We start from the raw sequence: 15066 nt of genomic DNA on the forward strand, positions 1-15066 counted from the left end.
AGTCTTAATCTCAGTTGATGGTCCTTATTTCTTATTTCATTGAGAAAGGAGGAGGAGTCAAAAGGGACCTTCCTCTTGCTCCTTCTACATCCTTTTTTTCTACCTGTGCTTGTTGCAACAAATGAACTATTTGTGTTTCTTCTATCTAGAGTCTCTCTCTAACTTGTGCAGTAGAAGTCATTCCATCTTCAGTCTCCAAGGGTTTGCTTCTGCAGTCATCACTCTTCTCTACCTTCATTTTTCCTCTCCTCTGTATCATCATTATTGTAGTATATCCCATCTTAAAAAAACAAAAACCAACCTTGATTCCACTGCACCTACATTCCTATTTCTTTGATCCCCTTGTAGCAAAACAATATTCACAAATTGCCGTTATCCTCTGACTGGAAACCACCTCAACTTTTACCAAGGCTTCCTTACATTATGAGTTTGAAGAATTCATTCCTTTAAATAAATGCACTTGATAAATAGAATGCTCTTTGAGACTATGGGCATGTTCACAAGTTATACTTTCTCAGATTTGTATAATGAGATGTGTACACTTTACCCAAATTTGTTGAAGGCAGAACTCTTTTAGTAAAAGAACCCATGGGTGTTTTCATACTTCTTTTTTGAACATAATTTGAGAAATGTTCAACTACTCAATTTGATAATGGGCAGTTTGCTTAAAATACCTTTTTTCTTAGTTTAATTGAGAGAAGATGAGTCCAAAGAGATCCCCAGCCCCTACCCCCCTTCAGAATTATGTCCTCTTGTAGTGGCAGAGGTGACATTATAAGCTCAGAAGCTTCTGTTACTGATTAGGCTACCTACTTTTGCATAATTATTTTTAACCTCAGCCATTGTTATTAAGATATTTTTCTTATTTACTTTTCTTGAAGGTAAGATGTTAATTTTCTTAAACATGGTCTCCTAAAACAGCAAACCTTTTTATGTGCCAGTCTTATTTTTTTCTAGCTGTCGTCTAATTCATTCAACTCTGGCTGTTCTCATAACTAGATAATATGCATGAACTTGAATTAACTTATCCACAAGATCTGCTGCCTTGCTAACTGAAATAAATTACTTCTGTGTTTTTAGGTGTCTGGAGTAGATTTGCAGAATGCTTCACACAGAGAAGCAGTCGAGGCCATTAAGAATGCAGGAAACCCTGTGGTGTTCGTCGTTCAGAGCTTGTCATCCACTCCAAGAGTAAGCTTTAGTTTACATATTCAACAAGTTTACAAATAGTCTATAGATCTGTGGATCAAGCTTTTGCCTCCAAGTGTTAATATTTTCCAACATATTTTTTTACTGTTATTCTACTATTGCTTAAAGGAAGTTAGCTTTGTAAAAATTTAATTATTAGCTTCAGTTTTCCCTTTTTTCTCTGATTTCAATCTCCTGGTCAAATTTGAGTTATTCCAGTGTACAATGGAGTCCAACAGACCTATTTTCGATTCTTTGATTCCCTATTTACCAGGTTTGCTATTTTGGAGGCAAGTTACTTAACCTTTCTGAACTAGTTACTTTGTCTATAAAACGCTTCCAACACAGAGCAGGTCAGTTATAAAAACATCCTAGAGGGACTATCAAATGGCCTGTGTATCTATTATAGCACGTAAAAATTCAAATGTGTTGCACTGTATGTTCTGTTGGAGATTCTGAATTTACAAAGAACAGTATTTCATCATAGAGTTTTTTCCTGTAATAAACTACTCATTTGGTATGGAATTAGAACTCTGATACACAGATGTCAGTGACAGGATGTGTATTTTATATTGCAATATGAGGCAGAAATGTCACCAGTAAGCCCTGTAACCGAAAGCTATGTTTACTTTTCTATATTTTATAATGGAAGACAGCTGTTCAAAACATAGGCACTTCTGAACAGTAGAAAAACTGCATAGTTTTTAAAAATATGCTTTTCAGTCCACTGAAATGCAGTGCTTTTCAACCTTTTTTTATATCAAGGCATACAGAAAATAATATTTGTATAACAAACTGGGTAAACAGATGTCTGGCTGTCCCAGGGGCGGGGGGCATCGTTGTGTATTTTTTGCATGCTTATAGCCTGCCCATACCCAGGGGGCTGCAGCCTCACCCCGTATGGGCAGCTCTGCTGTGCACTGTACTCACAGCAAGGTCCCTTCCAGACTTAATGCTACATTTATACCATCAAGACTAATTGAGAGAGGGAAGCAGAATAAAGTCTTCACATTTTTTTATGCAGTTTGAAATTCTGGATTTATTAGAATCCACCCTTAAACTCTTATGATACTGAGAAAGTTGTTGAGGCCATCATTTTATTTCTGGAGACTAAATTGAATAGGAATGTTGGCCAGATTTTCCCTGCCAAATGACACTTCCAGAGAAACAGTTCTGAGCTAGAATGAGCCAATCAAATTATACATTTATATGACCATTTGTGAATGCTTCACCAAAAAATATTCAAAGCATTTTATTAGGTTATAAGGTCAGCTATAAAGGCCAAGCTTTTAATCTAGTTTTTGTTGGTGAGCTGTGGTGGAAGTTTTCATTTGAGTGACCAGTACAATATCTTTAAACTGCTTAAAAAGAAAAATGTCTTCAGCATTATTACATGCTCAAGTCACTTATCCCTCAGGCAGCATCACAGAGTGTCACGTTCATCGAACATTGAACTGTCTGTGGTTCTAGCCAAAGAATGGTGATGATATTAATGTCCATTACTTGTTCCATTTTTTCAGCACAAAGTTGATTCCACCTGAATAAGGCAATGAAAGGAATCAAGCTTCATATTTTTGTATCTTTGGCTTACTTATTCTTACAATTATTATTGGTCATCACAGAAATAGAAAATATAGCCAAATTCTTAATCATTTTTGATCAGTTTAATTAAACTTTGAAACATTCTTCAAAACTTCCAAGGAAGTCATTTCCTAATGTTTGGCCATCAGGGTCCTATGTCTAAATGTGCCTTGAAAAAGAAAGTGTTAGTCGCTCAGCTGTGACTTTGAGACCTCATGGATTATAGCTTGCCAGACTCCTCCCTCCATGAAATTCTCCAGGCAAGGGTACTAGAGTGTGTAGCCATTCCCTTCTCCAGGGGATCTTCCCAACCCAGAGATGGAACCTGGGTCTCCTGCATTGCAGGTGATTTCTTTACCATCTGAGCCATCAGTGAAACCTTCATGAAAATTCTCATCAGCATGATGGATTGAGTGGTGGTGTTTATGTTTGCACTTTTTTTTTAAGTTTTAATTTTTTAAATATTTGTGCTTTTAATAGGTGCTTTAGGAGGACTGGCAACACATTATCTTTTTAAGCTTTTTCTCCTAAATTTCTCAACTACATTTTCAGCACGCTAGAAAGAAATGTGTATATCTACTTAGATTTACTTGGTATATGCTTATTTGAGAGCAGAATTCATGATCTATACTGTACATCTCAATAGAAAGTTTTTATGCCAAAGTAATTTTTTCTACTTATAATTGCATTTCACAGTAGCATTAAGGTTTTCTCTATATATCCAAAACCAAACCCTTTTAAAATTGGTATCCTTCTTTCAGTTCACTAAATTTATTATTATGTGTTGTTTTCTTTTTTCCTGTCTTCCATTTCTATTTCCCTAATATCATTGTTTCATAATGGCATCTAAATTTTTTTGGACATGTTCATTTTGTGTATTAGTCATATATTTTTTACTTTCATAAGAAATATGTGCTCTTCTACTTTTCATAAAGATGTGGTCTTTTTTGGTGAGCAATTTGTCTTCCAAAGTTTGCTAATGATATGTGTAGAGAATAATATTTCTCTATTTGAAAAACAAATAGTATAAACCTTATGAATGGCAACTAACTTTTATCCCATTTCAAAGCTTCTGCCCTTAACTTTAGCTGTTTTTTCCATAGAAGAAAGTAGGTCCAGTATAGGCAGGTGTTTGACTTTGTAGGGAGACAAAGTGTTTTAAAGTCTTCAGAATTAGAAACATATACCTGTAGATCCACTGGTTTTTGAACTCTGACTTAGGTTGTCCTGTGTGTTAAATAGAGAAATAAATATTAAGCACAGTCTCTATTCACATAAGAAGCCACAGATATAAATTGATTTATCACTACTATTACTTTTTACTTTAGAGAAACATTTCTGAGATTGTCTCACTTATTCCAAAATTAATTTTTTCCTTTAGACTCTAAAAGTAGAGAAGAATTCATTGTAAATTGCCTTTTTGAGAAAAGTGCTTTTTTTTGTTTTGTTTTTTAAATTATCCCTAGGGAGGCAGTTCCTTTAATTTTCTGAGTAAGGAGATTTATTTTTCCTTTTAATCTGCATGTCTGTCATCAGATTTTATGCCAATTACTTGTGTTAGCTATTTGAGGAGCCTTTAAAATAACCACTTTTAATAATACAAAATAATTTTGTATTTTCTTAAGATATTTTACAGGTAGTTTTACAAAAAGAAATGAGTCAAAAAGTAATCTGTGCTGTTTGCATCATTAAGAATTAAAGTCATTTCTATGAAATTGAACTGTTTGATTCACTTATAAGCATTTATTGAATGCTACTATGTGGTGCTTTTTCTGAGCATCAGGGTGATAGTGATAAATAACCCTAAATTCCAGCTCTAACTGAGGTATTATCCAGGGGTGTAAATAGCTTTGTATAATTTATCTATATGCTTACAGTGATGGTTAAATATTTATTGAATGTACACAGTGTGCTAGATACCATACTCAAACTTTATGAGATATTACATAAGAATGATTACTGCAAGATTGTTTGTAGGAGAGAAAATTGGAAATGAAGTATGTAAAATCCCATGAAAAGAATGACTGACAGCAAGAAATGTTATATATCCATGAAAAGAAACATATCATAATCATTCCAGCTGACAGGATTTACAGTTCGTTAAGTAAAAAAGAAAAAGTAATATTTACAGAGGCATCCATTCTTTACACGAAGAAAAGTAAAATCAAAGCCTCAAATAAGTGGGCTGAAGTGATATCACTTCAGTGTTAGCTGCCCTTGGTGACTGGAATAAACATATACAATAACCTTAAAAAAAAGATAACACCAAAAAAACAAAACTTGAGCTGGAGTACACTGATGAATAAGGTAATCAATGAAATAAATGTTACATAGGAACTAACTTTCTGGATCTAAACAAGCCTGTGAATTTATTGTCCCTTGATTGCTGCACACAAACACACACACATGCAGGCATGCACATTTGGGTTATATAACTTGCTAGATTTCCCAAGTTGTGTTGTTTGCTTTAACTATACTTCTCATATCTTTACTTTTTAGGTGAAGTTAGAGATATAGTTAAGTAGGATTTTAACTTTTTTTTTTTTTTTTAATGCATGGAGCAATGTAATGATTGTGACATTTAAATTCTTTCTTTCCCTCTTCCTTGTCTTTGTGGTCGCAGGTCATTCCTAGTGTTCATAGCAAGGCCAAAAAAATCACCAATAACCAGGACCAAGACGCCCAAGAAAAAAAAGAAAAGGTAACCTAACCTCTTAAACTTTTAAAAATGTTTTTGGTTTCTTTTTGCATATCTGAGCTGCAATTAATATGTGTTTTTTTGGATGAGTATCTGGGTAGAAGTATAGTTCGTTTAGGACTCTCCTGGTGGCTCAAATGTAAAGAATCTGCCTGCAGGAGACCCAGGTTCCGTCCCTAGGTTGGGAAGATCCCCTGGAGAAGGGAGTGGCAACCCACACCAATATTGTTGCCTGGAGAATTCCATGGACACAGGAGCCTGGTGGGCTACAGGCCATAGGTTTGCAAAGAGTCAGACACGGCTGAACGACTTTAAGTTCACTTCACAGCAGTTGTAATATCTCCTTTCTGTGAACGTACCTAATTCTGGCCTGGATGAAGGCCTAGTGAAGTACAGGTGTAAGATGTCATGGAGCCATTATCAGCCATTATCATCTTTTTCTAACTCCTAAGATATTAAGTTGAATTTCTATTGCTTAGTATTGTTTCTTTTTTTAGCTTCCAAAAGATTTATTTTTATTAAAAATGTATTTTTAATTTCCATGAAAATATTTTAAAAAACTTATTGCTGTTATTTTCAAACCTATTTTAATTATAACCACAAATTGTATTTTATATAATATCTTGTACCTTGCACATTGGTTGAGACTTTTTTTTATGGCCTAGCACATAGGTATTATAAATGTATATTTGTGATTTAAAAGAATAGCTATTATCTAGTTACAGATTTTCATACAGAGTTATTAGGGAAAACTAACTAACTGGGTTATTCAGGTATTCTATACACTTACTGATTTTTTTGATCAGAGTAACTCATCTTCCATTTTGATGGTTAAATTAATCTACTTTTCACATAGCTTTTCTGTTTTTATTTTATATTTTTCAAGATAATTTATTAGGTTAAATTAAAAAATTTAATATCCTCACAGGGATATAATTGACCCTTTCATTAATATGTGGCCTTACTAAAGTAGTGCCTTAGTATCTAGTTCATCCAATATCCTTGAATAGGACAGATTTCCTTTTATATTTTTGTCTGATAGTTTGTCTTGGAAGTTTATGAGCCACACAGAATGAATTCAAGTCTCTAACCTAGTGGGTCTGGGCTTGTAAGGAATTCTCAGGGGACACCTTTTTTCTTTTTCTTTTGTTTTCTTCCATCTCATGCTAAGACCAAGGTCAGGAAATATTCCTGATGTCTTCTGTAATCAAAATTTTGGTTTGTTTACTTTGTTTATTTTAAACACTACCCATTGAAAATTTCACCCCATTAAAGGAAAAAAAAAAAAAGCTATGCCTGATTTTTTCACTTGGGAATACTTTATTTACAGAAATGTATGAGGGCTAATCAAGACTCCTTGAGGATTTGGGGAGAAGGGTTCTTGAAAAGGATAAGGAATTAGGATAGGAATTAAGTTGGTACCAAATTATAGAACTATCTGTTTTATCTCTGAGTTCAGATCTTAATCCCAAAGGTTATATTCAGATTAGCAGTAACATACACTGTGTGTTCAGGATTCTGTGGTTTGTTTTTGGCAACTGCCAATAAACAGATAATATGTAGAATCTAGAAGACCATGGTTATTGTTGCAGAGGTATTAGTTTTGTACAAGTTGCAAGTCATCACTTGCAGAATACTTTAACCTTTTGGTCCTTTTTTGCAGGGATTGGGTTTTGGGGGTTGATATCTTTAGTCCTACTTCCCACCTTGTTTGACCTCAAATAGAAACTTTGGACTAATTAAATTTCTAGCTCTCACTAGATAAAAATGAGTACATACTGCATGATTATATTTATATAAAAGTTGAGAAAATATGTTTTTGTAGTGACAAGAATATCATTGGTTCAGGAGAATAGGATGCCAGGGAAGAGGGTGATTAAAAAGAGTCATGAAGAAACTTTTGGGGTGATGGTTACATGTTCGTTATATTGATTATGGCGGTGAATTTGAATTGTACACTTTAAAATCTGCAATTTTTTAAGTCAGTTATACTTCAGTATATTGGAGTGAAGCTATTTAAGACAAAAATTCCCTGTTTTTCTGGAGTTTGCGTTTTACTAGGGCAAAGCAAACAATATAGAATTCAGTGACTGCTAACTTTAAAGCAATATGGGGATGAGACCTGAAGACCCACAAAATGTGACATCTGGTATATAAGCTCAAAGAAGGGAGATGATCTATCTCATCATTTCTCTTTTTCTGCATCGCCCAGAATGCTGCCAGCCACCTATTAGGCATACAATGCATATTTATTGCATGAATAAAGAATCCTAAAAACAGAACAAAACTAAATCTCTGGTTTTAGGTCACTGGGGAGTGGCACATGCCCTCTGGGGATTTACCTTTTGATTTGGAATTTATGGTTGTTTCTGGCCTCAGTTACAAAAATATAGTTTTGAATTTTTATCTGTGATATATATATATGTGTGTGTGTGTGTGTATTTTTTTTAAAGAAGGGCTTCTCAGAATATTTAGTCTGTCTTATTGCTGGAATTGTGTTGATTCGTATGTTGATTCAAATATCTGAACATTAATCAAATGTTTATTGGAAACCAATAGTGTTACAGTCACTGTGCTATAGTCAGTGGATATAACATCAAAAAGGAAACAGACAACAGGCTGTGGAGACATGGACAATAAATACACAGATGAATATAAAGTGGTTACTGATTTAAATACTTTGGGGAACAAAGTAATTAATTGACTAAGGAAAATTCCAAATGAGATTTCATGAAGGAAAAGATAAGTGTATGATACTTAACAACTTTGGTACATTAAATCAAATTGAATTTCAATATATAGCAAGGATATTTGCATTCAAATTTTTTAAAAAATACAGTAAGAGCCCAGTAAAACTGAAAGTCAATGTATAATAAGTCTACCCACCTGAATTCCTTGGCATGGAGCAAAAGTTGTCACTAAGTTAGCATGGTAATAGTTAACAATGCAACCATAAACCCCAAATCAGAAGGTTAAATGGAACACAGGAAAATGACTTTTGTCCGGACAGCATTTGCCAATACCTGTTGACCTAAAGCCAGAGGTATTTGTTTTGTTTTTAGTTTATTTATTCAATAAATATGTATTGTGTGTCTGTTAGGTTCCAGGCAGTGTTGGGGATAGTTAGCCATGTTAGTGAATCTTTGGAGAATTCAGAGGTGAATATTGTCCCCAATGGACAGAGGATCCTGGTGGGCTACAGTCCATGGGGTTGCAAAGAGTCAGGCATGACAGAGCACAGCACAACAGTTTATTATTGCCCCAAAGCACTCCCACTTGTGAGTCAATTGGTCATATGAGAATCTACATCTCCATTACAGGATGATGTTTCAGTGGTTACAGGATGTACTTCACTATACTACTCTTCTCTGTAATTATAGCTTGTGTACAAAGCATTATTCTACACCCTGGAATGACAAATTACCTTCACTCCAAGAAGTGCATATATGAATGTGATATGTAGTGAAATAACTAGAAGTGTAATTGGTATGGTAGAAATATGCCCAGAGTACTAGGGGAGACTTTCCCAAAGATGGGAGGTCACGTGATGACTAAACTCTCTCTTTAACAGTTATTATTGATAGAAATAATTTCTTTTAGGTATTTTTTTCCTCCTTAATACAAAAGCAATCATGTTCTCTAGAATTCCTGACAGTCAGAAAGGAGACAAAATCACTTGAAACTCTATTAGTAGAGGTGTAGGTTAGAAATAAAAATTTTGGCTTGAAATTATTCACATTAAAAAAGATAAGGGAAGAAAGTGACTGAAAAACTTAAAAAAAATCAACAAGCAGATCTTGAATAAATCTCTAGTTTTTTCTTATTTTGTTTTATTTCATTTCAGTATTTTCTGACCTCTTATATAGAATGTGAAACATCAGACTTCATAGAAATGCTATAATCAGCTGTAGGTACATAACTCTTTGGTATTTTCTTTCTAAATTTTCTTCAGTATTATTTCATATGTTTTCTTTCTTTGAAGGAAATTGTGGACACTCTTTACAACTGGGAGATGTCATTAATAGAGAAGTAGTCCTCTGTAGTTAGCTATCTTCTTTTTCTTTTTGTGTATTACCCAAATGAAAATGCTGTTTCCCGCTAAACATAGTAGTCCCTTAAAGTATGCTTGCTGCTGCTGCTGCTGCTGCTGCTGCTGCTGCTGCTAAGTCTCTTCAGTCGTGTCTGACTCTGTGCGACCCCATAGACGGCAGCCCACCAGGCTCCCCCGTCCCTGGGATTCTCCAGGCAAGAACACTGGAGTGGGTTGCCATTTCCTTCTCCAATGCATGAAAGTGAAAAGTGAAAATGAAGTCACTCAGTTGTGTCCGACTCTTAGCGACCCCATGGACTACAGCCCACCAGGCTCCTCCCTCCATGGGATTTGCCAGGCAAGAGTATTGGAGTGGGGTGCCATTGCCTTCTCCATAAAGTATGGTTACATTAACCTTATAAAAAATATATATCCCAAATAAGTATATTTTATTATATGTGAAATATACTTCAATAAGATTGCTATTAAGGCATGCTTCTATTCCAAGGGAAAAATCTGGATTTGTCAGACTCTGAAACTAAGAGGAATCTCAGGAAGGCATTTGCAAACATCAGAATGATCTCTTGTGACCCTCTTGATGACACTTAGAGTATTATAGGATGCATGCTCTCTGATTATTCTTAACAGCAACAAATAAAACAGCATTCCATCAGGGATACTCTACATTGTGCTAATCTTTAGAACTGGCTGATAATTCTCAGGCCAATGTGTAACCAATTGTGATACACACGTGCACAGCATGTGGACATGTGGATATCATGCAACATTAGTGTAAATGTTTTTATTATCTTATATATTTTTGTTCTATATTACACACCAGTGAGATCAAGGAGATCAGGGAGAAGGTATAAGCATTTCTAATTAAAATCACCAAGTCTTTTTGACTTTGTGAATCTAGATTCACATATTAAAATGCTTCTGAGTTAGTTGTTTCTGTGAAAAGGGATTTCTCAAAAGACTGGCACATCTAAAGTAATATACGTTTAGTTTCACTATTTCTTAAAAAACTCTGGGAATATGAGATTTAAATAATGCCTCTTAGTCTCTAACCAATCAGAGAGACTTTAAAAGACTGAGTTTTTAATACCCCCAAAGGTAGGAGACTATTTCGTGTTCACAATGAGGTAAGAGTCTTTCTCCTTTTCAGATACACACAGGACTTTCAGCTTTTGTCCTGCAACTTTAGCCATGTGTCAGATGGAAACACAAAAATGCAAAAACACTGGTCTGTCTGGCAAAAAGCTGTTCTTTACATTGGAACCAAGACATGTTCTTGTACAAAAGCACAGCCAGGCAAACAATCTAATAAACATGTTTGCTTTTTTCTCTCAATCAAGAGAGAGTAGATGCCCAAAGAAGCAGTATGTAATAGATCCTCATCATTCCAATAAATATCACTAAATTGCCAGATCATAAAACCAGATTCCACTGATTACTTCTACTAATGGTGAATAATTTACAGCCGAAGTACAAATCAGGACCAAACTTAGCTTAATATTAGAAACAACAACAACAACAAAAAATAGAATTGAAAATTTAAAAATGGAAAAACAGGTAAAAAGACAAAGTTCTGTTGCCACTGGGAATTTATCGTCGGAACCAGGAAATCATGTGTATGGGATTGTATGTCTCAGGCTTCACAGTTCATTGGTTCTGGAAGATGAGTATACTTGAACATATCAGTGGGGCTTCCAAGACTGACTAATAAAATTAAAGAAAAGAAACTTGACCTTTGAAATTATGCAGAATGTAACAGTGCCAGATGTTTATTAAAATTGCTAACATGGGAACCAAAAAGGTGGTTATCCTGGTTCAGAGAGAATTGGAAAGAGTATTTATATTTGCTGAAAAAAATGTTTAAATAAGATTCAGATTTAGACACTAAACTTGTTAATGTCTTAGAAGGCAACGCAACTTTGTTAAAATAACTTACATTTCCAGAAGAAATCTCAATGCTCTTTTTACAAAATGTATTTATTTATTTTTTTGGCCGCACTGGGTCTTTGTTGCAATTCATGAGCTCTTGGTTGCCGCACATGGGATTTTCCTAGTTGTGGCGAAAGGGGGTTACTCTCTAGTGGCAGTGCATGGGCTTCTCCTTGTGGTGGCTCCTCCTGTTGTGGCGCGTGAGCTCAGGGGAAGGGCTTCAGTGGTTGCTGTGTGCACTCAGCAGTTGTGGTGCGCAGGCTTAGTTTTCCCACGGCATGTAGGATCTTAGTTCTTGGACCACGGATCGAACCCATGTTCCTTGCATTGCAAGGTGGATTCTTAACCTTGGACCATCAGGGAAGTCCTTAATATGCAATGCTCTTGGACAAGAACGGTTTGTGTTATTGTCATTTTTCTCAATGCTAATATGTCAGAGAACTGAAACAACATGAATGACAACCAGTTATTTACTCATTCAGCAAACAGTTAAGGACACTGTTCTCAGAGCTGAGCATGTCCTATGGTCTGTGTTTTTCTCTACCCTCACAGAAGTTCTTTCACCTGGCCCTCCCTGTGCATACCTTGCTCTAGCCTTTGCTGCCACAGTGAGAGCCTGGACCTGCCTACACTCTTCTCCCATATGTGGTAGAAAGCTGCCTGGACATCTGGCAACCCACATTCATACCATAGGGAGCCCAGAATATGCTTATCCTACATTCTTTGTGAGCGTGTTGGTAGAAGTTAAAGAAATAGGTCACGTAAACAATTGTCCCTTAAATATACTTTTTAAAGTGCTATTAAAGAGAATTCATATATATCTTTTACTACTATTTTAAAAGCTAGCTCTCCTTGTTCTTAGCTTTGTCTTTCACTTAGAATGACCCTTGATTAGATGTTATCCTGAATAAATTTGAGTGTGTGTTTTTCCTTATGGATGCCAAATAGTGTTTTCTATTTTGGAGGAATTTATTACATGTCTGCTTTCTGTAATGGACCAGTCATTGTCCATTTACTGAAGTGTATCCTGCCATTAGTGGCTTTGTACTGTAAAGCGTAATTGATTGTGCTTTATTGAAATCCTGTAGCAAAACAAATCTTAATTCAGTTATTTTGGCATCTGTGGGGAGCTTGGGTATATCGGCTCCTATTCTTTCCAGCAGCTTGGATCTCTCCGTAGTTTGGCATGTTTTATTTTTCCCAGCATTTAAGAAAAGGTCTGCATTGTATAAAGGTAATATGATCATAAAGTCTACTTTAATTAAGTCTCTTTAAACCAAATATTGATGTACTGTATCATTTGGTTTGTAAATGTAAAGAATACGTATACAGAAATACAAAAGGTATTCATCATAAAGCTTTTTCTCTCTCTCTTTTTAAAACATTGAAATATATGTTAACTATTTACAAATTATAGATGAATACCTCTTCAGTTAGAAAATCTTGGTATTTCAAGTGCTTTATAAATAATGAAATCTGTACCTTTTATAATTGAATAAAAAGTTGAAATAATTGTAAGATTAACACATTGGGTCATTTTTATATCTAAATCATTATTTATATGTCTTTCATTTGAGTTATTTGGTCAGAAACAAAGAAAACTAACTTTCAACAGTGTAAAGAAGATACATATAATTGGTTTTCTCACTGGAGAAAGGAAGGCATGCTTCTGTGAAGGTCAACAGTTTTAAAAGTTGTGCTTTTGAATTCCTGTTTTCTGTATTGGTGTGTTTACATCACAGAGTCACTTTACATAATAACATAGAGAATAAAAAATTATAATCCTAGTGATATGATGAAGGTTGGATACAGTCAAAATATTTACAGATTATCTTTTAATCCTGTTTGTCATTGAGGAAGAGCTTGAACAAAGGCAATTAACACTTCTCTCAAATTTTGCATCTTCAGAGGCGAGGAACTGCTCCACCGCCAATGAAACTGCCTCCTCCTTATAGATCTCCATCTGATGACAGTGATGAATCTGAAGAAGAATGTGCATTTACCAACAGTGAGTTCCTTTTCATTGTTTGGGATAGATGCATAACATTAAATTATACTTTAATGATTGTTGTAAATTATCAAATACAGTGGTGTGGGTTCTTAGAAAATGTGTATGAACATATCTTGCTGAAAAAGAAAATTCAGATCTCCTAACTTCTGTGACTTAATATTTTCCTAAGCTTTTGCCTCTGACATTAATATAACAGAGTGAATATCAAAGGCAACTGGGTGGTAAACTTTTATCTACAGTCCATGCTAGTCTTACTATTTGGTTGTGAATATAGAAATGCTAAGAAGTCCTTGAAATTGGAGTTTGACCAATAGTAACCAGAGTTGAATGTAGATATTAGACCTTGATTACTTGCTGTGCCCAGATGAATGGTGATATTGACAATGCAAAATTATAGAAGGCCCACCAAGTCATAATTGTCTCCTTTAGATGTCATTTCATGATGTCCTTTTGCATTAGTTGCAGGAAATATGCATTCACATGTATTTAAAGGAGGCTTTATTTAAAAGCATTTACATTCCTTTTATGCATGTAAACTATATGTAGTTAGATCTCATTGCTGTTGTGTACAGAATTTGTTTTGGAGTGATGAAATGCTCTAAAATTAGATTGTGATGATGGTTGCACAATTTGTGACTATACTAAAACCTACAGGATTATGCATTTACGCGGTTGGCTTTAATGGTTTTTGAAATTTGTATACTTTAAAATAATATTTTTCCTTATATAGAAAAGGAGTTTGATACAGAAATTGAAAGAGTGAAAATTTGGTCTCCAGTACTTCATAGTATGTGACCTTAAGTATTCCTTCTTCTATGAAAATAATGGTACCTATTTTATAGGGGTTGTGATGAGGATTAAAATACTGTGATAAGGCTGTTAGCCTTTTATATTGTGAATCTTCAAAAAGTATTATAAAGTTGACTATAACTTTATAATTTTCTAAATATATAAATAAAATATAAAAATAAATATAAATAATTAGGTTGACTATAAAAACTTGCTTTGTACTTTGTGATTTTATAGAACACTTTCTTGTGCATTTTCATTTATTTGACAATCTTTGTTGAAAACCAACTGTTTTTTACTAACGGTGCTAAGTGAGTCTGCTGTGAGATAAATGAAACTTTGCTGCTGCTTTTCTCAGTGGGGTAATCCACTTTGAATGGAGGATACAAAGGCATGGAAACAAAATTTAACAAAAGTAGTGCAGCGCCTTGGTTCTCAACCTCTTTGAAAGCACAGCACATAATGGATACAATTGATGTATGTGTGCACTTGTATAATGTAACCCTTTGTTTTGATAATAGATATTACAGAAGCTGCAGCAGAGTGGAGGTAGCTTGTTGATTATTCATAATTTCTGGGTTACTAGAAGGCCCATATTTGCTTGGTTGTTAGGAAACCTGGTTTAAGCATATGACTAAGATTACATTCTAACCCTATTCACTTAGTTGTGAATTCATGAACAAGTTTCTTAACCTTTTCATGGCTTTTCACTTTCTCATGTATATGGAGAAGAGGGGATATCTTATAGTAACCTGTCTCGTAGTATTGCTGTGAGCATTAGAGGAGAAAACATTTAAAGAACTTAGTATAAGGATTGTGATA

General features: G+C 34.7%; 1 protein-coding gene across 13 annotated transcripts in view; it reads left to right on the forward strand.

Annotated features, from left to right (window-relative positions):
* The window catches only part of PATJ (PATJ crumbs cell polarity complex component), a 389086-nt gene that overhangs the window by 149282 nt on the left and 224738 nt on the right, over positions 1 to 15066 (forward strand). For all 13 annotated transcript variants that reach the window (XM_086394286.1, XM_086394288.1, XM_086394293.1 and 10 more), the window contains 3 exons: positions 1081 to 1191; positions 5393 to 5470; positions 13353 to 13452. In XM_086394286.1, coding sequence (XP_086250412.1) covers positions 1081 to 1191; positions 5393 to 5470; positions 13353 to 13452 — 289 coding nt within the window. The remainder of the gene's footprint in view (positions 1 to 1080; positions 1192 to 5392; positions 5471 to 13352; positions 13453 to 15066) is intronic.

This window comes from Bos grunniens, chromosome 3 (genome assembly GCF_055505025.1).
Source record: "Bos grunniens cultivar Pamir isolate PY7600 chromosome 3, Bosgru_T2T1.0, whole genome shotgun sequence".
Lineage (NCBI taxonomy): Eukaryota > Metazoa > Chordata > Mammalia > Artiodactyla > Bovidae > Bos > Bos grunniens.